Source organism: Amblyomma americanum, chromosome 4 (assembly GCF_052857255.1).
Source record: "Amblyomma americanum isolate KBUSLIRL-KWMA chromosome 4, ASM5285725v1, whole genome shotgun sequence".
Taxonomy (NCBI): domain Eukaryota; kingdom Metazoa; phylum Arthropoda; class Arachnida; order Ixodida; family Ixodidae; genus Amblyomma; species Amblyomma americanum.
The window spans coordinates 83,532,901-83,556,234 of NC_135500.1; the positions used below are offsets into that span (position 1 = coordinate 83,532,901).

The 23,334-nt window shown below is 46.2% G+C and overlaps 3 protein-coding genes across 3 annotated transcripts; 1 reads left to right on the forward strand and 2 right to left on the reverse strand.

Moving 5' to 3' along the window:
• Positions 1-301: 301 nt before the first annotated feature.
• On the reverse strand, positions 302-2,875 carry LOC144130215 (uncharacterized). Its single transcript, XM_077664195.1, has 3 exons — positions 2,599-2,875; positions 2,244-2,501; positions 302-1,924 (listed from the first exon to the last, which is right to left on the reverse strand). Exons 1-3 carry the CDS (start codon positions 2,816-2,818, stop codon positions 864-866), a joined length of 1,539 nt encoding a protein of 512 aa, XP_077520321.1. The 5' UTR covers positions 2,819-2,875; the 3' UTR covers positions 302-863.
• Positions 2,876-4,962: 2,087 nt separating this feature from the next.
• On the forward strand, positions 4,963-7,688 carry LOC144130216 (uncharacterized). Its single transcript, XM_077664196.1, has 2 exons — positions 4,963-5,070; positions 6,224-7,688. Exons 1-2 carry the CDS (start codon positions 4,979-4,981, stop codon positions 7,563-7,565), a joined length of 1,434 nt encoding a protein of 477 aa, XP_077520322.1. The 5' UTR covers positions 4,963-4,978; the 3' UTR covers positions 7,566-7,688.
• A 2,370-nt stretch (positions 7,689-10,058) lies between these two features.
• On the reverse strand, positions 10,059-15,536 carry LOC144130217 (uncharacterized). Its single transcript, XM_077664197.1, has 5 exons — positions 15,312-15,536; positions 14,116-14,263; positions 13,206-13,843; positions 11,917-11,992; positions 10,059-11,205 (listed from the first exon to the last, which is right to left on the reverse strand). The coding sequence occupies exons 1-5, from the start codon at positions 15,452-15,454 to the stop codon at positions 10,615-10,617; spliced, it is 1,596 nt and encodes a 531-aa protein (XP_077520323.1). The 5' UTR covers positions 15,455-15,536; the 3' UTR covers positions 10,059-10,614.
• Positions 15,537-23,334: the final 7,798 nt, after the last annotated feature.

Genomic DNA, 23,334 nt, shown 5'->3' on the forward strand with positions numbered 1-23,334 from the left:
AGATTCGTATGTGCAAGAGGTGTATATATTCAATGCAGGCCACAGAGCATGGTGTACCTAAGACAAGATAGGAAGAAAGGGACAATGTCGATTGTGCCCCTTTTCTTTACTGTTGCTGGTTAACGGGAATATTTCACCTTTGCCATGCTGAGACTGCAAATGTACGCATTCCAAGGACAAATGAAGCAGAAACAGCGCAACATTGACAAAAATCTGAGGGGCAACCACACTGATAGTACAAAGCTATGCAAGACATAGTGCCGTGGATTTTGCACCTAAATAATCTGCGATTCGCTGATGACATTGCCTTGCTGAGTCACTCAGGAGGTGAACTGCAAATCACGATCAATGAGTTAGACAGGCAGAGCAGAACGGTGGGTCTAATAATTAGCATGCAGAAAACCAAAGTAATGTTCAACAGTCGAGCAAGGGAACAGCTGTTCACATTTGGCACCGAGGTGCTGGATGTGTTAAAGGTCTACTTGGGGCAGGTAGCGACTGCTGATCTGGATCATGAGCAGGAAGAAATGGGCTTGGCCAGGGCATGCAATGCGAAGGCAAGATAACTGCTGCTCCTTAAGGGTAATGGAGTAGATTCCAAGAGAAGGCAAGAACAGCAGGGGGTGGCAGAAGGTTAGGTGGGCGGACAACATTAAAAAGTTTGCAGGCACAGCGTGGGCGCAGATGGCAAAGGACAGGGATAATTGGAGAGACATGGGAGAAGCCTTTGCCCTGCAGTGGGTGCAGTCAGCCTGATGATGGCGAAAGGCTAATGCAGCACACTTACTTAAATGCAGCCCCTAATGTGAAATTACATGTAAAAAAAAGTTTCTTGGTGGGATTGAAACCTAAAAATTCCATTATCATTCCCCAGCCAAGAGAGGCACCTGTTCTTCATTGTACTGTTTTAGTGATGCTACTATTGAAGGACATAGGTTAGAAAGGGCACAGCAGACAGTAACAATCTTGTCGAGAGGTGTCAAATCATCTCCAGATCTGCAAACAACATAGTCAATGGGCAGTGTCGCTTTCAGAATAACATACTTATTTCTGATAAGCCCGATAACTCTCTCAACGTGAATCCTTACATTTGCTAGTTTCCTCGTGGTCAGAACGTCTGCTGCGGACAGTTGCTTCTTTCCTTTTGTGAATGCCGGTACATGAAGTCTAGCGCAGTAAAACCCAACACTTTCAGACACATTGAACCCTCGGTCTGCAAGGACTACATCACCTGGAAGTAAATTATCTAGAAGTCCACAGTGCTCGGTTATGTGCCTGTCGCTACAGCGCCCTCCCCAGCCTTCAGAGATGAAGTTGACAATTCCTTGTGGTGCAATGCCAATTAAATACTTTGCTGTATTGCTGCCTTTATACTGAGACCATGTCTCACTTCTGGGCAAATATGAAGATGGTCTCTCTATCTTTATTTCAAAGCAGTCGATTATTACGGCAACATTTTCCCCAAAAGAATCATAAAATGCTTGTGGCATTGTCCGGTGCAGAACACTTCGTTGTGGCCACAATATTTGAGACTTTAGACGGGAGTAGGCAGTATGCAGCCATTTGTCAAATATGCGTGACACTGTGGCATCCGACACATTAAACCTGAAAGCGAGGTCAGTGACATGCAGATTCAGTTTCAACTTCATCATGAATAGCATGAACTCCTGGAACTTCAGCAAACAGTTGTTTGTATTGTGCGATACAAACCTCTCTAGAACATTGAAGAGTGCATACAGAATTGTGAAGTTTGCCATGCCAGTGTAGAACACAACCTTAGCGTCGCTACATTTGAGGGCATCTTCTGTCAACTCCAGAAGCTTATTTTCAGTCCTTGAAGCGTAGAGACGCTCATTGAGTGCCACACATTCGTTCTCCAGTGCTTCAATGTCGCCCATTTTAAGGTCAGTCTGGACTGCAATCCCTGCAACAAAATGAATTTTGTTATGCAGTTCATGTGCTGCAAAAAAAAAAAAATTAACTTGAGATGTTGGGGGGGGGGGGGGGGCAGCATTGTAGTAGAGCGTGGGGGATAGGAGGCTAGCAAAGAAGCAGGAGGGTGACATCTTGGGTGCCCCACATAAATGAAAAAAAAAACTAAGTCCCTTCTCCACTCCAATTTTGTGCTTAGCTGCACCCGGCCCCAAACGCACAAAATAAAAAAGCGTTAAGTCCCTTCTCCACTCCAATTTTGTGCTTAGCTGCACCCGGCCCCAAACGCACAAAATAAAAAAGACGTTCACCTGTTTCGCAGTCTTCTACGCCGACGTTGTGCTCAGCTCGCGGCGAGGACGACGGAGAAGCGGGAACGACGTCCGGATTCGTAGCCTCCATTGTTCCCGACTCCTCGGCCTGACACTCCGCTTGAGCCGCGCGTTTCTGGGTCCGTCGTCTTGCCGCGCGAGCGTGGCGACCGGGATCACCATGTTTTGCGTTGTAGCCGAGCAAAAGCGTAGGGGCCCAGTCCGGGTCCGTCTCCTCCCACAGTTTTGATGGTCTGCCTACAAAATGCAAGAAAAATTTGTTTAAAATGAGATTTTCCGCTATGCTTGTACGTCATGCACCTAAATAAACATTGTGCATATGCAACGGACTTACCTTTTACGAAGTGGGCGCCGCAAACACGTATGCCCGTCCTGTCGGTGTTGAGATCGGCACGTTTTATACGAGCCAGCCAAACCTCCCGTCGCTTCGCGCATAAAGCTTTCGTGCGGTCACCTTGATGCTCTATGACCTTTGGAAGACGAAAAAAGTTTGTGTTTGTTGATTTCGCCCAACAAGTGCGGTTGGAGCATCCAACAACAGCGCAGATAACCATCGCAACGCCGTCAAGTACACCGTACGCGCGAACTGTATCAAGTGCACCACGGCCGCTGCGACTGCACCAACATGGCGGAACAGTATCCCAGAATTCCCAGCTACGACGTCAGTGCAAGCCATGTATAGACCGATCCCACCAGCCAATGTGCGCATGCGCCGGTTTTCCGGAAGTCGCGCCGCCGCCATGCTAGTTGTAGTCGAGTCGTGAGCCGCACTACAGCTGTACCATTCTAATCGGCGCTCATCGAGCACATGCAATCTTCCCGCACATCTCTCCGACTTCACCATCGAGGAAATTTCGTCATGTGAGTACTTTATGAAATTTTATTGGCTCTTTCATGAAAGCTCAACGTTCGAAAGTTTCTGCTGCTCTTCCTTTTCTGTTGATATGCGCGGGGTATCGCATTGGTTTTAGCTTCATTCACACTTGAGAGTCGCAGAGCTCGCGCGACCCGCACTTGCCGGCGACTACACCGCAGCTCGACAACACCGATGTTCACACTCGCAAGGGCGACCTGCGGGTCGCCTTCTCGTTCGATTCTCTTTTGAAATGAGAACTCTTGGGAATGACGCCGTTCGCGCGCTTTCGAGAGTTTCGTCTGCTTTGGCCGCGTCTCCTGCGCTCGCGCTTGGCCCTCAGAAGTGCTCTGGTCCCTCGATGTTAGCTATGTAAGTACGCACTGTGACGACCTGAGCGAAGAGGATGATATAGCGGCAATGTGCACCGCGGCCGTACAGGCGGCCTGCCAGCCAGCCTGGATGCCGACCGCTAGCGTCAGAAAAATGCGCTAGTATGTTGTTCGCGTTCATACCATGCTCTGGGAAGTCGAACTTAAAAAAATGAATCAATTTTGAGTGTCGTTGACCAATATCGAGCTGCTGGATACAAGCAAATTTCTTCTCATAGCCGCTTTGCTGCTGTTGCCCAAAGCGGCTCGATCGCCTGTCGTCTGCTTTCTCCGCTGCTGAAGGCGTCGCGGAAATCGACAATATTTCTATATTATCACGAGACGGGGTCCACAATAAAGCCGTGACAAATGTAGCATCTTGGTTGCAGCGCTGGTCAGTTCCGAAACGCCCTCGGCTGCGGCATCGACGTGAAAACGGCTAGGCTTAGCGACGACTACGGCAGCCAAGGAGCAGAGTTCGTCGCTCGGTGCACCCGCGAGCGGCGTCGTTGCCGAAGTCTCGGCTCGCTCGCCGATTGGTTCAGCGGTTTGCGACTCGCAATCGCGAGGCTGAAAAATCGAGCAGCGAGCGACTGGGCCGCGACTGTCGCTTTTCGACCAACGCGACCGTTTGCGACTGTCGCTTTTCGACCAAAACAGTCGCGCGACCTCTGCGACTCTCAAGTGTGAATGGGCCCTTACAGGTGCTGTGGTTTCAGATCAGTTCACGAAACTGTATTATCTGGACTCCTGCATTACTATTGCAGAGCACTCATGCATTGGATACATTTAATACTGGAAGTAATTTTTTCCCTGTAAATTGTTTCGTTTGTTTTTTACTGATTTTTGCATTATGATTTTTATCTTATTCCTGCCTTTTCTTTTCCCTACTGTTATCCTATCTTTAATTGCCAGCTCAATAACCTTACGTGATATTTAGGGTTCCTTGTAATTGCAACTTAACATATTTAGATTTGCCTTATTACAGCATTCTTTAAGCATTTTAAGTGCACCCTCACCTCAATACAGTACCTACCTTCAAAGGATTTCAGGGAGTGTATGAATGATAAAATCAATGAAAATGAGAAACAGCATTCATTGAAGCCTATGCATGCTCTAGGAAAATATAATTGTTATCAGATTAACAGCAGAGTATGACACAGGATTGAATAGACATCTGTAGGGTACAAGCATCATTAAATGAAGTTTGTATCACGTGAACAGTATATGCAGCCTGTTTACTGCCTTAGCTTATATATGGATTATGAGGCACTGATTGTCTGGTACTGCCTGGCTTTTTTTCTTAGCACTGCATGGTGTTTAAATGCTCCTGTTTCACCTACAACAGTGGAAATGCCATGATCAAAATATGTAGCCTCAGAAAGTGTATAGACTGCAGGAAGTTGAGCCTGCAGTGTTCGGTTTGAAATTGCCTTGGCATGTGGTATAACCAGACTTTTTCATTTCTGACAGCTGTGCACGATTCTGCCATGTCATGTGGACTACGCAGTCACAACAGTCAAGGCTGGACCAGCAAAACACAGTCACTGAACCCTTTCTTTGGAAAGGAGCACATTGTTAGGTATGCAAACTGCATATAGTAAGCTGTCATTGTTCTCTAAAACTGATGATTGCCTATTTGAAGCATGAGGAAGCATGCCCATGGTAAAATGTTTAAAAAATTTTAATGTTTTTTTTCTCAAACCAATAGTGTGCTGGTACAAATTCTTTATTTCATTATGAAGTGTCTGCAAGGTTTTTACAGAACTCAGTGTTATTAACTCGTTATGATAATGGTTTCAGTTCTGCCGCTGTGGTGGTTGAGTGGTTATGGCGCTCGGCTGCTGGCCCGAAAGATGCGGGTTCGATCCCGGCCACGGCAGTCGAATTTCGATGGAGGTGAAATTCTAGAGGCCCGTGTACTGTGCAATGTCAGTGCACGTTAAAGAACCCCAGGTGGTCGAAATTTTCGGAGCCCTTCACTACTGCGTCTCTCATAGCCTGAGCCGCTTTGGGACGTTAAACCCCCATAAACCATAAACCAAACCGGTTTCAGTTCTGCTGTGCAACTCGCCTTTTTACTTATTCAAAATGCATCCTTTGGGTATGTTATCGTTTGAAACGAAGTAATGCTTAGAAGTGCTTAATTTGTTACTTTGATCTGTGTGCTGCATTTACCTTTCGGTTTGGTGTAGTCTCAAGCCTGTGTGAAATCTCGGAAGTGGGAAAGGGGATGGTGCTTATTAAGCAATTTAAGTGCCTTTTTGCCGATTTCGGGGGCACTAGTACATGTCTTGCAAAGTCATTATCTTATCTAAAATACACTGACTGCAATATGTCAAGATGGCTTGTGAAGATTCCAAATGCCTGTTTTATAAAGCAGCACCAAGGTTTCATAGTGTGTGACTTTAATCGACAGAGTCCTCCTAAATTGCCTCTTTTGGATGTACAGACCAGATTTAAGCTCATGTGAAGAAGGAATTTCTCTATTTTCAGAGCTTCTACAGTGCTAAAAAACTTTAGTATGCAAAGTAATCAGGGTTCTTCCCAGAAAATATTGAGAGGTGGACATTTGTGGGCGAATGGGGGGAGGGGGGGCAGAGGCTGTGTAAATGGACCCATTGCATTTTTGAGGACGCTTCATAGCACAATCTGTGGCTGGAATGTGTAGATATACATGCTTGAAAAAAAGCCTTGGAAGTGTTATTAATGTTGAAGTTTATTTTTTTGTGCAGGTACATCGAGAGCAAAGGGGCTCGAAAACATCGAGAGAGTGGCCTGCGGCTTTTCACGTCAGGCCATTTACAGAAGTTGGTATTTTCCACTGAAGACACGGCAGAGACCGTGGTGAAGGCACAAGTGCTCGCATCTATGGCAACACGGACAGCATATAATGTTGGGGTCAAGTTGCTTAATTGTGATGGAGAAGTGATAAGCGGCAATTGTTCATGTATTGCTGGGAAAGGCGGAGTGTGTAAACATGTATGCTGTGTTTTATATGGGCTGATGCACATTGCACAGCATGACCTTACTAATGTACCTGATGCCGTGGCATGCACTGAAGGCGAACGTCAGTGGTACAATCCCCGAGACCCTAAGAAAGTGACTGAGCAATTCCAGCACATTGTTTTTTCTAAGGACACCACCGAAAGACTCAGCGACGCACCAAGGCATCACAAAAGAAGAGCAGTGTACTCATCACTGCGAAGTGAGGATACCAATTTGTCCACATCGCACCTTATAAACCTGCATGGCAAGTTGAGAGCAAGCAAACTGGATTGCTTCGCAGATGTCTTGGAAGCCAACGACTTCATGCCAGCAAAACGAAAGAAAGCCGAAAGTTCAGACCCTGAAGATGTGCCTGGACTACCTGCAAGGTGGCTGGAGCGAGCTAAACAGGGGGACGCTTTGTTGCCCTACACGCAGGAAGAAGTTGCAGCCTTAGAGGCAGCCACACGACTTCAAAGTGGTTGCCTCCTTTGGCATAGATACAGGGAAGGCATGATTACAGCATCACTGGCACATAGAGTGTACACTTGGGTGAAAACATGCCAGACAAAAATGGGACCACATGATGCCCGAAGCCTCACTGCTGCAGTAATGGGAATGAGAAGAGTTAGGGCAACATTTGCTATGAAGCGGGGTCTATTGTGCGAGCCTGAAGCCCGACAAGCCTTTCAGGAACAAAATGATGGACATGTGGAGCTGGAAGTTAGTGAGACTGGCCTCTTCCTCTCTAGAAAGCACAGCTTCCTAGGAGCAAGCCCAGATGGCCTTGTGAAGTGCAAATGCTGTGAACCACGGCTACTGGAAATCAAAGTGCCTGTCAAGGTTGAAGACTTTGCCAAAACACAGTTTCGTGATGGACAGCTGAAGAAAAGCAGCAAATATTATACGCAGGTGCAAGTCCAGATGGGTGTGACCGGCCTGGATTTTTGTGTACTCTTCGTATACAGCAAAGAAAAGTGTGTGCAAATTCTCGTGCCCTTTGACAGTGATTTCTTCGCAGAGGTAGCAAAACGCTGCAATTTTTTTGCTACAATGTATTTGCTGCCCCACATTTCCAGCAACTGCTGAAGTACGTATGCTGATGCTTGTAGAAGAAATTAATACTGCTGTTTTTTTTCTCGATGATCCATAACAGCGCGACAGACGGGACAAAGAAGAAGAAGAGACACAACACACAGCGCTGACTCACAACTAAAACGTTTATTGGCTGCCAGCCAGTTTAAATACGGGCCTGGTGGCCGGGAAAAAAATACAAGCACGGTTGACTTGCGTGATATCAAACATCGGCAGTATATCAGGCACGTGTCAACATACAAGAGTCTTTAGTGCAAAATATCACCGCTACAGCAGGCACGAGTTTTCATTCACAATCAAGGTAGCAGTTTTCCTTATCCGACAGGGCTACAGAGGGAGTGCTGATACACTGCCAGTTTGGCCGATGTGTTAACGAAAGATTAAAGGAGCACCAATATAATGTCTCTTGTGTCGCTATCACAGGCCAGGTGGCAAAACATTGCAGAAACTGCAAAGACAACGAAGATGGCGAAGACGAGGAAGACGACGACGACTCCAAAGCTTGTTTTCCCCTTTACAAAGAATGCTCTGTGATAGGTAAGAACTGCGACTCGCTAGCTAGGGAAATAATAGAGGCCCACCCGATAGCTAGGACTTCAGATCAGTGTATCAGCACTCCCTCTGTAGCCCTGTCGGATAAGGAAAACCGCTACCTTGATTGTGAATGAAAACTCGTGCCTGCTGTAGCGGTGATATTTTGCACTAATGACTCTTGTATGTTGACACGTGCCTGATGTACTGCCGATGTTTGATATCGCGCAAGTCAAGCGTGCTTGTATTTTTTTCCCGGCCACCAGGCCAGTATATAAACTGGCTGGCAGCCAATAAACGTTTTAGTTGTGAGTCAGCGCTGTGTGTTGTGTCTCTTCTTCTTCTTTGTCCCGTCTGTCGCGCTGTTATGGATCATCGTCAGCACCAACTCGTCCAACTGGTATTGTCGTTTTTTTCTCGAACTTTGGGTACTTGCCTGTGATCAGCACAAATGTTTATCAGCAGCATTATGGATCTGAGAGGACAGAGTTAACTGTTAAGCTACCTCGTTATTAAAGTAGCCTAACTAACCCCTGCAGCTGTGCTTGTAAAGTGTCTATCTTTGTACTGCATGTGGCCATTCACAAACACCATTTGTATGTAGGCATAGGTGTACTAATACATTGCACAGAAACATCTTGGGCATGCATATGGTACTACTCACCATAATCTTATCATTTAACCGTGAGGACAAAGAACCATGCACATTGAAGCAATCGGTAATAATAAATCTAGTCTAGTACACAATCTAGCATTTTCTGGCTGGTAGTATAAAATGAACGATAAATAGTGACATTGTTCGGATGCTGTTGAGTACAATTTTCAAATCATAGCAGTCATGATCTGTGCAAGTATTCAAAAAAAATTTTAAGTTCACCGGTGACTTGAAAGTCAATGGTATTTCAGATAACACAAGAGACTCCTGTTGTAAAAATGAATGCTTCCTTAAACATTGCTTTTATTGTTTGTACATAAACCTCTCTTAGACAAACTGAGTGGCTTATTACGAAGCACAAATCATTCCTTGGATTTCAGATGTTTTGATAACCACGTGACCATGCCCAGGCATGAAGATGACTATCTACTGAATTATGTGCTTGAAAGCTGAGCTTAGTCAACACATACTTCCAAGTCAAAGAATGACACCCACTGTGCTGGAGCATTGTCAGTATATTGACGACAAATAGCTGCCTTTTTCCACAGTTTTATGAGGGCATTGGACTGCAGAACATGTTTAAACAGACTGACTGCGATAGCAACAGTTAAGCCGTTCTGTTTTGCAATACATCAGTAATTTTCTTTTTTATGCGCTGGTACTATCAAAGTTGAGTCTATTGGAAGGAAATGGAGACAATCTGCTAGGAAAGCTTGTCATGCTCGGCACGCAATGGCTGACAGCCTTGAACATGCTGGAGGCTTTGGGGAATGATAGCACTTTAAAAGGTGCGGATGTAAACTACTTGAAGAATTGAACTGTTCAACTTGCTGTCTGTTCTATATACAACATGTATGAATGATCATCCCGAACATACCTGGAGTAACAAAATGTTCAGTCTGGCTTCCAGAAAGCCTACTCTGCAATGGACCATTCTCACATCAATGAGCGGAGAAAAAAAAGGGCACATAATGTAACCAACTTCTGTGTACAGCCTTCATAAGTGATAAAACATTTCGCTTGGTTAAAATCTCAGAAGTTGTGCAGACATTCTTCAACAAGAGTGTCGAGGAGGCATCTAATAAGGTAGTGAAAAATATCTCAGTTGCACAGCCATGGTAGTCCTTCATGGAGGAAGTGATAAAATTACAATCAGGAAGTGTGTCAGAAATGAGGACATGATTTCTCCAGTAGTGTAGTATTGATCGTGTGTTTACAAGCAACGAGAAATGAGTGCAGTTAGTTGGGGAACATAAGTCAGTTATTGACATCATGGTTGAGATATAGAAGAAATGGGCATGGACAAGACACGTAATGCAAAGGAAACATAACCGATGCTCCCTTAAAACAGCAGATGAGGTGTTGAGAGGGGGCAAGCGTAGCAGGGAGTGCTGTTTTGTTGACGGATGAGAATAGAAGTTGGGGACGTCAGGTGCATGCAGTTGACACCGCACAGGGTTCATTACATTAATACAGAAATTTGCCCTGCAGTGAGCATGGGCTGATAATGGCTATGCCAACCAACGAAAAACATGGATCATGATGAAGACGTGTACGAGCATACTGGCACAGCCTTCCATTCCAAACATGAAGAGCCTGTTGTGGTTGCCGAGTGGTTAGGGCACTCGACTATTAACCCGAGCGACCGGGCTCAAACCTGGCTGCTGCAGCAGCATTTTGATTGAGGTGAATCACAAGGCAATTGTATACAGTGCAATGTCAGTGCACATTTAAGAACCCCAGGTAGTCAAAAATTCTGCAGCCTTTAACTACTGCGTCTCTCATAGCCTGAGCTGCTTTGGGACATTAATCGCCATACATGAAATCAAACAACAAACACTGAGAATTCACACCTGCTCACAGCAATGGTTCACCAACGAAGTTAGTCAAGAGTGCACAAATGTGCCACACTTTGTTCAGCTGTCCAGACATGCTGTTTGGGAACACTTGGGAGAGTATTCTGTATGTCTTGATCCTCCTGATCACCCTTTCCACATGTATCCGCACACTAGCAATCAGTCTTGTCTCATTTTCATCTTCTTCTGAGAGCTGAGGCCGTCCTTCCAGGAATGGTGGTATGTTGAGGTCCAGGGACCGCTGCTTGCACTCTTCTTCAATGGTGAATCCCCTGTCAGCCATCACACTTCGCCCTGGTGCAAACTTCTCCAGCACCCCAGAAGAATTTGTCAGTGCTTTGTCAGACACTCTCCCGGGAGCCAGATCTGATACAAATGTGACAAATCCATTAGGGCTGCAGACAACTAGTCCCTTTGCAGTATTATGTTTTTTGTATGTGGAGTACGTTTCACTTTGGACTCTGAATGAAGATGGTGTTTCTATGAAAATTTCAGTGCAGTCGAGTATGCCGTCAACAGTAGTGTAGCCTTTGTCGCTGAACGCTTTTGGCCTGTACTTGTCACATAGTTCTGGTGGCATCCAGGTTGGGACCTACAATGAGGTATGAAAACAGCGATATTTTCATTCTATGCATGCATATATAGTACCCGTTTTACTGCAATACTGCAAGGCCCCTGTGGATGTTGTGATTCATCAAGACCATTAAAGAGACAGAAGACAAAAGGCACAATAAGGAACATCATAAAAAAATTGACGGTGGTTTAGCTCTGGTTAAACCTGGTATGTAGCGAGAGCTACCAAAAGCCGCGGCCCGTTTCTGTGAAGGCAGCAGCGCCCTTTCTGTACCCTCGCTATTGTCCCCCTTGCCCTCGCATAAGGGTCCGGTCACCGCTAAATGGGACGATCAGCTAGGTACAGGGGTTTAATTGAGAGGCTTTACCCACGACTTCTTCCTACCCTTGTCTGGAGACGCCACTTCGTATGCCCTCATGTGTTTGGTCTCCCTCTACTGCGGGCTCTGAGCGACGGCGACGGTAGACGAGACGCGACACCGAAGAAACGCAGCGCTCGCCTCCCGCCACGCCGAACCGTATATATATACAAACTGCGACAGCCCCTCTCCCTCTACTACGCATGCGCACAACTGGCGATGCGAGCGGCAACTGCTCCACGACGAGCGCACGGCCCTGCCAGCTGTTGTGGTTGCTAGGCAACAGCTCAAGGTCAGTGCGACCATGCTGAAGAGGCTAAGTGGCTGGCATAGTGTAGCTCTCGCTACAAAAAGAACTGATGCTTACATACCTGGCAAAGCCTATTGTCCAAAAAATCCAACCATGTTGCCCACATCCTTGAGACAGTGGTTTTAGACACACCAAACCTGTTAATAGAACATCATTTATCAAAATGTGCACTTCAGTAATTTGCAGCTCCTAGACAACAAAATAAGTGAGAAGAGGAAGCTACTGTTGCAGTTGAAAGGTTCCATAACACAGGTGTTTAAACAACTTCAGTAGCAAAGGCAGGCAGTATAACAAATGTGAGTAGAAATGTAGCGTGTACCCTTAGCTTAGCTTCAGAAGTCCATGCGGCATTCAATGAAAGTGATCGCTAACAAAAGCAGCATTTGGTAATGGTCATTTCATTAATTTATTGCTGGCACGCGTACGAGTATGGTATGGCCCTCCAGTCAACGTGACTATCCATTGATATGTAGAAAGATTTCCTGGAATATTAATGTCTGTATAAAAGAAACATCATGGTTCCTTGAAGTCATCGGGAATCTCATGGACTGCTAGAATCTACAGGGACATCGACATCGTATTGTGGAGTCCTAACACATTACCCATGGTGCTCACTGGCTTGGCCTTCCGCTTCCGATGTGGGAGCGACCCGCTTAGTGGTTAATTATCGCTACTTGCAGGACCAAATAAAGTTTTCCATCCATTCATCCACTGACCGTGCAGCCCCTTCGTTACTAAAAATCAAGTATCATGATGTTAAAACAACAAGGATAACTTTTACCTGAAAACTGCAATTTACAGTGCACTGTACTACACTATGCTCTAAGGCATTCAGCTGGTAGTTTTACAGAGCATAAGCGACTAAGGCCGTCATGCACTCAACAGCTGTTCATCACAATGTGTTTTAAGAATGTAAGGTAATTAACTTTTTGCACATTTTTACTCAAGAATCAAAGTGCCTCTACAATGAGGTACTACTGTGTGAGGAGTAACTGCATATACTGCAGCTGCCCTTCTGATAAAACATGTTAAGCTGTACATTTTGGTTAGACTGTTCAGGGTATCCTACACGCATAGTGTGTATGTGAATGTAAGCAAGAGTGACAATCGTATTGGGTTCTGCACTGTCAATCAAGATGCACCAATGTAATGGCTTAAATCAAAAAGGCTGGTCGGATTTGCCTGTCTACACTGCACAGTGGGTTCATACAAAATGTTTTGCAGCAAATGTCTTCATAAACAGATGGGAAAACATTTCTGAGTCACACTTATTAACCAAACAAAAATTAAGTACAAATGGCGCTTAGTACCAAATAAAAATGTATCAAGGTTTAAATGTTGACAGCCTACCTGTATGCAAGATCAAGGCCATCAAGACCAAGCCGTAGCCGCATCAGGACAAGCACGAGTTGGGTCTTCAAAGGCAGGATGAACTTTCTGTCCTCACTGTTCGTCTCTTTCATCTGCCAGAACTGAAGACGTTTCGCATCTGGCTCTAAAAATGACCAAAAAGCCTCCAAACGCTCGCTGGACGTGAAGCCTGTGTAATAGCGAAGCTTTTTCTCATCTTTCACAAGCTCTTCATAAGTGTTTTCTATATTCTGAGCAGCATCAGCCTTGCAAGTTTTTACTTTTCTCAGCATGGATGATAGCTCGAGTCTCAGGCACCTGTTCTTCTGCTGAAGACGGTCGCACAACTTTTTTGTTTCAGCGTGATCAAGCCGACTTCGTTCCAGCTGGCGCTTTAGCTCTGCCACTTGTGCATTTGCTGTTTCAGCTTGCTCCAAGAGATCTGTTGCAATGTGCTTTTGTTCACAAAATCTCTTGACAAGCTCATCATAACTTAATTTTTGGCTGCTGTACGAGTGGTCGATTAGTATGTTCACTTCAGGCTGTCGACAGTCGCTCTCATTGCTGCTGCTGGCAAAGGCGGACACTTCCTGCCCGCGTTGTTCGGTACACACAGTTGAGGTGCTGGAAACTTCAGGCTGGAAGGTGAAAATAAAACATAAGAAAGCAATGTGTTTTAGTAACCTGAGAAATGTTATAATGTTTGCAATGCAGCCATAGGTGATGCTTTGCACACACATGTTTTTATTGCTTCACATGAGTTCAAATTTACTACATATCCCCTCTTGTTTTTTATGCAACAGTCCAATTAATCTAGCCATCTCCTTGTGTCAAACTATCCCAAAAATAGAAATGAAGTATACATAAGCATGACATGCTATTTTTTCTTTCCTCCTTGTGCTTATCTCACCTCAGTTCTTGTCAGCAGTCGCCTCTTCTCCACCTTTTGCTGTCTCAGGGGGAAAATTGAGGGAACACGGACCATGTAAGTCTTTTTGCCCCCTTCGAAGTGGGCACTGCATACTCTGTGTCCCGTGGTTGGAACAAACTTTGAGAACCTGGGTAGAGAAAGTTTCAGCATTACATCTATGATACTGCAAAGCACGGCCAGGGCTACTGCATTGTACTTTATGCATTTGGTATGCTCAAGCTGTATGCCTTTACTGCGCTACTACAGTAACACTTTTTCTAGATTAAAAGTACATATTGATCAAGAATATGGTGCCAATATGGTGGATTTAATTTTCACTTTTTTTTTACAAAACCACAAATGCATATAACTTACAGCTGTTGCAGACACTTAGCTCAATAGTTGCAATGAAATGGTCGCGTGCTTACGCCAGCTAACAACATCGCGGAACTAAAGGCGAAGTTTAGAGATACCGCTAGCCCCTGGGATAATCCGTGAAAGTTCACCTGATCTTGGGCCATGATGTTCCTGCTAAGTGGCTGCCAAGGGTCCCGTGAAGCGAGCATATTACGTCGATAGCAAATATAACGCCTGGCTGTGCCATGCGGTAAAAAAAAAATCAAGAAGTACTGCGTCTATCCGCTCTGCCGTTCGCGTTTCGGCCGCGTTTCTTGCACCGCGCTTGTACCACAGCGCATGGTAACAAGAACAGACGACTCTGGAGTCGTTCACGATAAACTCATGGACGACTGTACCCTCTTTTTTATCATACATCTAGAAGCCCCACGAAAAGAAATGCGAACGGCGAAGCGCGTCGACACCGCGCAGTTCGCATTTACTTGTGTCGCCGCTGTAAACTCGTCAGTGAGCTTACCTTCCCCTACGGATGCGTGTTTCCTACCAGTGGTGTGAATGAAACAACGTAACCCACGTTCAGGTCGAAAAGAATTCTATTTGTAATCAAAGCACTCAATCAAAATGAAGCAAAGAAACGGGGGACCTACATCAAGAAACATCGGCGTGCAAGTACAAACGGGCTAACGATGGTTGATCCATTCCAGAAGAGGCATACGAAAGCACAGGTGCCCAAACATTATATTCTTTGGAATGTTCAACTACTGATTTTACATTCCGATACAAGAAGCTGCTCAATTTACTTGAGAAAAAGCTTTATACATCGTAAAAAGCCGTCTTACCTGCCAGTCTGTCCGGCCCTGTTTATCCTCTGAAGCCACGTCTGTCGGAGTTTGTGGTCTTTCGGAAAGACATAAAACCCGGGGCCTTTGTCCCTCGCACTGTTGTTGTAGCACCCAGGAACGCAACAGGTGAATCCTCCCATAGCAGGATAGCTCCACACGTATTAAGAATCGTCCGGACGCGCGACGCGTAGGCAATCCGCGCGGCTGCAGCGGCCGGGTGACTACATCTACCAGCATGCACCGCGGCAGCGGTGGCGCAGTGAAACTAGGCGGTGGGATCGGTCTATTGGTGTCCGCTTACTGGCTTACTAGACGCTGCAGCACGATATGTAGGCACCGTCAGACTGCAGCGACCTTCAGCGGGAACCCCAATGGGAAAGGGTGCTGTCCTTCCTGCCCCCCTCTCGGCGTTGCCTTTGATCTTGGGAACACGCACATAACCCCAGGCACGCACCGGCACAGAAGCGGACGTTGATCAGTGACAACGACCCGCTTGTCGGAATCGTCCCGAGGCGCCGTGGCAGAGGTCAAAGGACACACAGACGCACTCTTCACGCTCCCCATAGCCACACAAAACCATGCGGCGAGACACTCGCTCCTTAACGAGCAAACCACTCCCCAGCCGGAAGGGGAGACTTTCGCTGACCCCTCCGCGAACCAGCCGGTCCCGTGTTCGCGAGGAAGGCCGCACCCGTGGGGTCAGAACGTAAATGAAAAGAAGGCGCGCTGTCAAAAGAAGGCCATCTCTGCGCTACAAGAAAAGTGCAATCGTGAGTAGGCTGAAGTTTACATATGTACAAGTCTGGTTTAAAAACCTGAACGCCAACGCAAACGTATATTACATATGTACAGATCTCGGAACGTTATAAAAAACAACGAATAAACTGGAAACAAAAACATGCTACAGACTGACTAAAACAAACAAATGACTAAATAACTGCACAAGGCTGGAACTGAGCATGCGGCAAACAAAAAAAAAAGAAACCGCCGTGCTTCACCTCGGGTAGGGCCCGACGAGAAAGCTCGCCAGCTAGCTGAGGCTGCGTGCCTTCGGTTGCGGAAGAGTCCGCCATCCGGCATCAATCACATCGGTGACCGTCGCCTCAGATTGTACCGGTGCTCGGTACGGTTGCGTTCCGCAGCACCAGTTGTGCCTTTGCGCTTGCTTGTGATACCAATGGGTACCGACGCAAACTCGTCAGACTGCCGCATAGGCCTCCAGGTCTGCGATGTGGGCACGGCTGGTTTTCCCCGTAAGGGGATCCTCCAACAGGTACGCGAGCGGTGACCAGACTCTGGCCACTCGGTACGGACCAAGCCACTTAGGAGCGAGCGAGGCTGAGAACCCCTTGCTCGCATCACTAAGAACGTGGTTGCGCTTCAGGACAAGATCACCCGCCTGAAAAGTCAGGCTGCAGTGCTTGCGGTCATACTGAGCCTTCTGTTGGGCTCTGGCTGCCGCCAAACTCTGCCTTGATCTGTTGAGAGCCCGACCAAGCCGGTCCCGAAGCGTCGACGCATAAGCAGAGCAGTCTGCCCGCGTCTGCTCATCCCCGAGCTGGCTCTGCATGACGTTTGACATCGGATTCGCCAGCTCCCTCCCGAAATTGAGGAAGGCGGGAGAGAAACCAGTTGAGCGATTCTCAGCTGTTCGAATGGCGAATGCAAATTCGCTCAGATGGTCTGCCCAGTCCTTTTGACACTCGGCAAAAGCCGCCAGCATTGGCTTGAGCGTTCAGTTGATTCGCTCGGTCAAGTTGGACTGGGGATGGTAGGGTGAAGTGGTGTAATGCTCAATTCCGAGGGAACGGCACGTGTTACCAAACACCCGAGCGGTGAAATAGGACGCATTGTCCGTGATCAGTCTTTCCGGAAAGCCGAACTGACAGAACACTTCCTGGAGTTTATCCAGCACCGCTCGTGCTGACACTTTCCGAAGCGGGTACAACTCGACCCATTTGGAAAAATGGTCAGCTACTACCATCAGGTGAATGAACCCCTGCTTACTCCTGGGGAAAGGCCCCATCAGATCGCAGGTGGCCATCTGCCACAGACGCACACTGTCAATTGGTTTCATCATTCCGGGCGGCTTGTCGCCCCTTGAGTTGAGTTGAGTTTAATGGTGCATAAGCGACTAAGGCTATCATGCGCCAAGCTCAAGGTATAAGAAATTGTTTTCTGTATAATTTTACAAAGGTATAAAAAATCCTGGGGTGTAGAATGCCTAAAAGGTAATACCCTTCTCCCTAGTATTGAGAGCAAAACAAGATATTAAAGGTTTCAAAGGAGGCTGGTTACCCTCATCAGCCGTCCTTGGCTGGGCAAGGACTGGAGGCCCCCAGCCAATCAAGATAAAAACCTCAGCCCTTTTCTCAGAATGCAAAAGTGGCTGAAGTGCATCAGGCAAAGTACTGGGTCATGTTTTACATATCCTTAAGGACACCAGCTTCTGTCAAAAATCTAAAAACACAGGACGTGTCCACAATTGCATTTTCACCTAAAATCAGTGATGGATGAAAAGGGATGCGTTGGATATAAAACGGAGAGAAGCACTTGTTCCGTAGCTTTTCTAGTTTAGAACATGAAATTAAAATGTGACTGACTAAGTTCGTCTCCACATGTACAAACTGGTTTGTCTTCTTTTGTTAGCAGGAAGTTGTGAGTAATGTGTGTGTGGCCTATACGGAGGCGACAGATAATGACTTCGTTGAAACGTTTCTGATGCACACATGACTTCCATTCACCGAGCACTGGTTTTATTAAGTGTAGCTTATTTAATTCGCTGTCCCAGGATGACTGCCAAATTTTCCTTGCCTTACGTTGTAGTAATTTCATGCAATCTTTATAGGGCACATTTGCATTCTTTATTAGCTTGCCACAAGCTTGAGCAGCACACAAATCTGCTCTTTCATTGCCCTTCATGCCGACATGACTTGGTACCCAACAGTCTAATGTTTTGTCCTTTTGCTATGGCTGTTGTAATGTTGTGTATAAGGTCTCCAAGCAGCAGAGTTATTGCATTTCTGGAATGAATGGCTGTAAGCACACTTAGCGAGTCTGAGTAAATAATACTGTTGGTGAGGTTCTCATTTACTATTTTTTCTACGGCTACACAGATAGCGTAACATTCCGCAGTGAAGATTGAAGCACGCTGTGGAAGTCTTACTATTTTGTACCAATTCCCGTGTACCGCTGCACTTCCAACGTAAGCGTCTGTTTTGGAACCGTCGGTATAAAAGGCTGCGTAATTACTGTATTTTTTTCAAGTGTGAGGAATTCTTGTATGATATGTTCTTGCGGGATTAGTTTTTTACGGAAGCCTGTAAGAGTGAGATCACAGATCTCTGGAAAGTTGTACCATGGCGGAAGTGGACCTCGTCATCGAGAAATGCTTGGCAATATGTCTAGTACGCCAAGGTTCTGACATATGTCTTCGAAACGTAAGAGGAGTGGACGGGTAGCTTGCGGTTTATTGTTAAAGAGTACTCTGGATGGGCACTCTGTAGCGATGGGGTAACAAATATGTTTGTGCAGTGAACGAATTTTTAGAATGTACGAGCATGTGAGCATGGCTCTTCTGTCTGTAAGTGACGGCTCGTTGGTTTCAACATAAAGACTGCTTATAGGTGACGTTTTGTAAGCACCAGTTGAAAGGCGTAGACCTGAATTGTGCACTGGGTCGAGTCGTTTCAAATAAGATGGTCTTGCTGAACCATATACTATACTGCCATAGTCTAAGCAGGATCGTACCACAGAGCGGTAGATTTTTAGGAGGCTTGCCCTATCAGAACCCCAGTGTTTATGTGAAAGGACTTTGAGTATATTCAGTGATCGGGAAGTTTTCTTTTTTAATGCATTAATATGAGGCAGGAAAGTGAGTTTTTGTCAAATGTTATACCTAAAAATTTGTGCTCATTTTTTACGGGCAACTAGTTCGGTGTCGTTCAGATGTAGGGTCGGATCTGCCTGTAATCTTCGTTTTAATGAGAACAGAATTGCCACTGATTTTTGTGGGGAAAACCGGAAACCATTTCTATCCGCCCATGCTGCTAGTTTATTTATTGTCAATTGTATTTGTCTTTCACATGTCGATACACTGGAGGATGTGCAAGCTATTTGAAGGTCATCTACATAGACCGAGTGCATAACGGACCTTGGGATTATTTTCGTAAGAGAGTTCATTTTCACAACGAAAAGAGTTGTGCTTAAAATGCAGCCCTGAGGTACTCCGTTTTCCTTAATGAAATTTCTCGGAAGGGTTGTACCCAGGTGGACATGAAATGAACGATTAGATAAGAAGTCTTTTAGGCAGTTCAACATTCTTCCTTGGATGCCAAGCTCGGCAAGGTCTTGAAGAATCCCGAACCGCCAGGCCGTCTCGTATGCCCTTTCTAAATCGAAAAATACAGAGAGACAGTATCGCTTATGAAAGCTTCTCGAACAGTATTTTCAAGACGGACTAGGTGATCTGTTGTGCAGCATCTCTTTTTAAATCCACTCTGATGGGCATCAAGAAGTTCACAGGATTCAAGAAAAAACGTTAATCTTATATTAAGGACACTTTCAAAAGATTTTGAGAGGCAACTAGTCAGGGCTATGGGTCTGTAACTACTAGGGGAGGTTGGGGGTTTTTCAGGTTTAAGGAACGGTACAATAATAGCTTTTTTCTAGGCTTCGGGTATTTTCCCTGATACCCATACTTTGTTAAAGAATCTTAAAAGTGCCTCTGCAGCAGGTTTGGAAAGATGGGCAAGCATTTCATAGTGTATTTGGTCGGGCCCTGGAGCAATTTTCTTACCGGCAGACAGTACAGTGCTGATTTCTTGGAGTGTAATAAGAGTGTTATATTTTTCATTAGTACCTCCACTTGTTGGGAGCCTTCGTTTTTCGGCTATATTTCTGTATTTAAGAAATGACTGCGTATAAAGTGCTGAACCGGAAACTACAGCGAAGTGCTCCCCCAGTATGTCTGCCTGTTCCTCTAAACTCGTTTGCGTGCCGGGTGTTGTGAGAAGAGGAATTGTGAAAGGTGAGTAGCGGCCATTTAATTTTCGAACTTGCTCCCACATTTTTTTTTATCTGGTTGAGCTGTTTATAGAAGAGACGTAAGTTTGCCATGATGTTTTCTCGGCCTTGCGCCGGAGACGCCTCGCATGTGCTCTCGCCTTTTTGAAAAAGATAAGGTTCTCATGAGTTGGGTATCTGCGAAAGACTCCCCAGGCTTTATTCTTTAGTTTTTTTGCCTCCTTGCATTCTCGTGTGTACCAAATTTTGTGGTTTTGGCACACCACTCCTGTGGATTTAGGAATTGATACATGTGCAGCAGAAAGAATGCATGTTGTGAACATTTCATTTATGTCATCTATGCTGTGGTTTTCTAAAATTATATCCTGTACACTTGCTTTTTCTTCAAACAATGCCCAATCAGCTAAATGTAATTTCCAACGCTGCGGTTTTGTTGGAATAATTATTGGTGAGAATGACAGACCTATTAAAACGGAGATGATCGCTTCCATATGGATTGTCTAAAACATTCCAGTTAAAATCGCTAAAAACAGACAGTGAACTAAAAGACAAATCTAAAACACTTATTCTTAATGAGGATGGGGAACAGTATGTGGGTTTACCCAAGTTCAGCAAACAGACATTAGTGGATAGAATAAAATCCTCGATGAGCTGCCCTCTAGCGTCCGTTTTCTCGCTTCCCCAAAAACGAGAATGTGCATTAAAGTCGCCAACTACCAGGTATGGCTCTGGTAGCTGATTTAAAAGGCCCTCTAAGTCAAGGAGTGTTAATTTCAACTGTGGCTCAATATATACAGAGCACACTGTAATCGTTTTATGTGCAAGCAGAGTGGCTGCTACTGCCTCAAGTCTTGTTCTTAGTTTAAGCTCACTAGCCGGGACACCGTTTTTGACTATAATTGCCACACCTGCTGACAGCCTGCTCGCCTGTTCTCGGTCGCGGCGAAAAACAGCATAATTCTTTAATTCTTGAGAAAATTATTGTTTTGAGGCCCTAAATTTGTCTCTTGTAGACATAACGCAACAGGAGCGTGTGCTCCTAGGATATCTTTTATGTCACTGTAGTTATTCATAAGTCTTCTACAGTTCCTTTGCATTATGAAAGCCATCTTAATTTTGTTTTCCTATGTAGTTAAAACAAGATCGTTATTTGTGGCCCTTTGATTCGGGGCCTGTCTTTTTTTGACCTATCCAGAGAGCTCTGCCGACCACCCGACGTGGATGACACGGGGCTGCCCTGGGTCGTGTCCATCGCCTCTGCAGAGGCGCTGGATGACCATGCGGAGGGCACGTGGACATTAGAGTTGGACCTCGACCTGTGGGAGGAGGTCTTGGGGGCCACGGACACGGAGGTCTGCGCGGCCTCTTTTTGGGTTGCCGGGTTGTGTTACCTACTCCACCTGGGGGCGCGGATGGCCCCACCACAGGCTCACTGCGAGTGGCCTGGGCAGGTGCTGAAGCCTGTTGTGGTGCGCCGCGCCCACGCACCACATCGGCAAAGTTTGTTTTGGCTGTGAAGGAGAATGTGCTTGTTTGTGTGCATCGCCTTCTTGCTTCTTTGAACGAAATGTTTTCAGTAGTTTTGAGTGTGATTATTGCTTTTTCTTTCTTCCAGGACGAACACGCCCTGGAGTATGCAGCATGGTCTCCCTCACAGTTTGCGCAGCGTGGGGCGCCGTCGCAGTCATCAGAAGAGTGATCTTTTGAAGCACATTTTGCGCAAGTTTTACGACCGCGGCAACTCCCTGAGCCGTGGCCGACCCTTTGACAGTTAAAGCATCGACGAGTGTTAGGAATGTAGGGTCTCAGATTTATTTTTAGATAACCCACTTCAATTGAGTCTGGGAGAATACTATGTGCAAATGTCAAGACTATGTGCTTTGTTGGTATTTCTTTGCCTTCTTTTCTTATTTTTATCCTGTGGACATCAACGTTTTGTTCAGCAAGCCCTTCTTTGATTTCTTGTTCAGTGAGGTGCAGAAAATCATTCTCTGAAATTACACCCCGGACTGTATTGAGGGATCGTTGGGCAGATATGGACACAGGGATGTCACCCATGGACACAATTTTGGAAAGTTTTGAGTGTTGGATGCTATCTCTGAGTTCCAGTAAGAGATCTCCACTGGCCATTTTTGTAACCTTGTAGCCAAAGCCCAAGACACCCGTCAAACATTTTTCTACAATGAATGGGGAGATTATTCTAGCAGATTTCTCACTTTCTTACTATGAATCACATGAAACCTAGGAAAACTGTTTCTTTTTGGTCATGAAATTTTGAGTTACCTCGGTCCACCCTCTCTTGTGAGGGCGATCAGTTGCTGAGAGGTTTGCCATAGAATAAGTACGTTTTTCGGCTACGGCGCCAGCCACCCACCATGGAGCCCAACTTAGGGACGGGACAGGAACTTGCAAACAAGTCCTACCCTCGCCAGCTGTACACCCCAACTATAACCCAATATGACGCAACACAGGGTGGTTTTCCACACAAGGTTAACCCTCGCCGCCAGGAAAAAAGGAAGAAACTAGAAGTGAGTAGGAGACAGGAGAGTTGTGAGAAAGGGGTAGAAAAGTGAAAGATAGAGGGGAGGATAGGAAAAGGCGACTGCCGATTTCCCCGGTCAGGTCAGGCCGGAGGTGCCGTCTACAGGAAGCTGGGGCCAAAGGGGTGTGTTGCCTCCGCCGAGGGGCCTTAAAGGTCCAAACGCTCAGCATCGGCTCAACCACCAGGATCCCCTTTTCCCCGGACACGGCGATGCCACGCACGGCCGGCTAGACGCGGGTGCTCGGGTCCGTGGTGATGCACTGTTCACCATCATCCCTTGTGGGGATGTCCCTGCGGATGCTCGGGAACCCGTGGTGTCGCCACTCATCGTCGCGACGCCTGCAAGCTGCAGGCGCCCCCCTGCGGGGGCGTTGCCCCTTGACTTCACCGCTTGACAGTCATGGCAGGAACGGCAATAGCGGAAAATGTCACGCTTTATGCCGGGCCACGTCA

Excerpts from the sequence above, each read along its gene's own strand:
- LOC144130215 (XM_077664195.1), bottom strand. The coding sequence starts at position 2,818 with ATGGTTATCTGCGCTGTTGTTGGATGCTCCAACCGCACTTGTTGGGCG. Across the intron at positions 2,502-2,598 it reads CGGCGCCCACTTCGTAAAAG|GCAGACCATCAAAACTGTGG; the intron begins GTAAGTCCGTTG and ends TGCATTTTGTAG. Across the intron at positions 1,925-2,243 it reads CGTAGAAGACTGCGAAACAG|GGATTGCAGTCCAGACTGAC; the intron begins GTGAACGTCTTT and ends ATTTTGTTGCAG.
- LOC144130216 (XM_077664196.1), top strand. The coding sequence starts at position 4,979 with ATGTCATGTGGACTACGCAGTCACAACAGTCAAGGCTGGACCAGCAAA. Across the intron at positions 5,071-6,223 it reads GGAAAGGAGCACATTGTTAG|GTACATCGAGAGCAAAGGGG; the intron begins GTATGCAAACTG and ends TTTTTTGTGCAG.
- LOC144130217 (XM_077664197.1), bottom strand. The coding sequence starts at position 15,454 with ATGGGAGGATTCACCTGTTGCGTTCCTGGGTGCTACAACAACAGTGCG. Across the intron at positions 13,844-14,115 it reads GACTGCTGACAAGAACTGAG|CCTGAAGTTTCCAGCACCTC; the intron begins GTGAGATAAGCA and ends TTCACCTTCCAG. Across the intron at positions 11,993-13,205 it reads GGCCTTGATCTTGCATACAG|GTTTGGTGTGTCTAAAACCA; the intron begins GTAGGCTGTCAA and ends TTCTATTAACAG.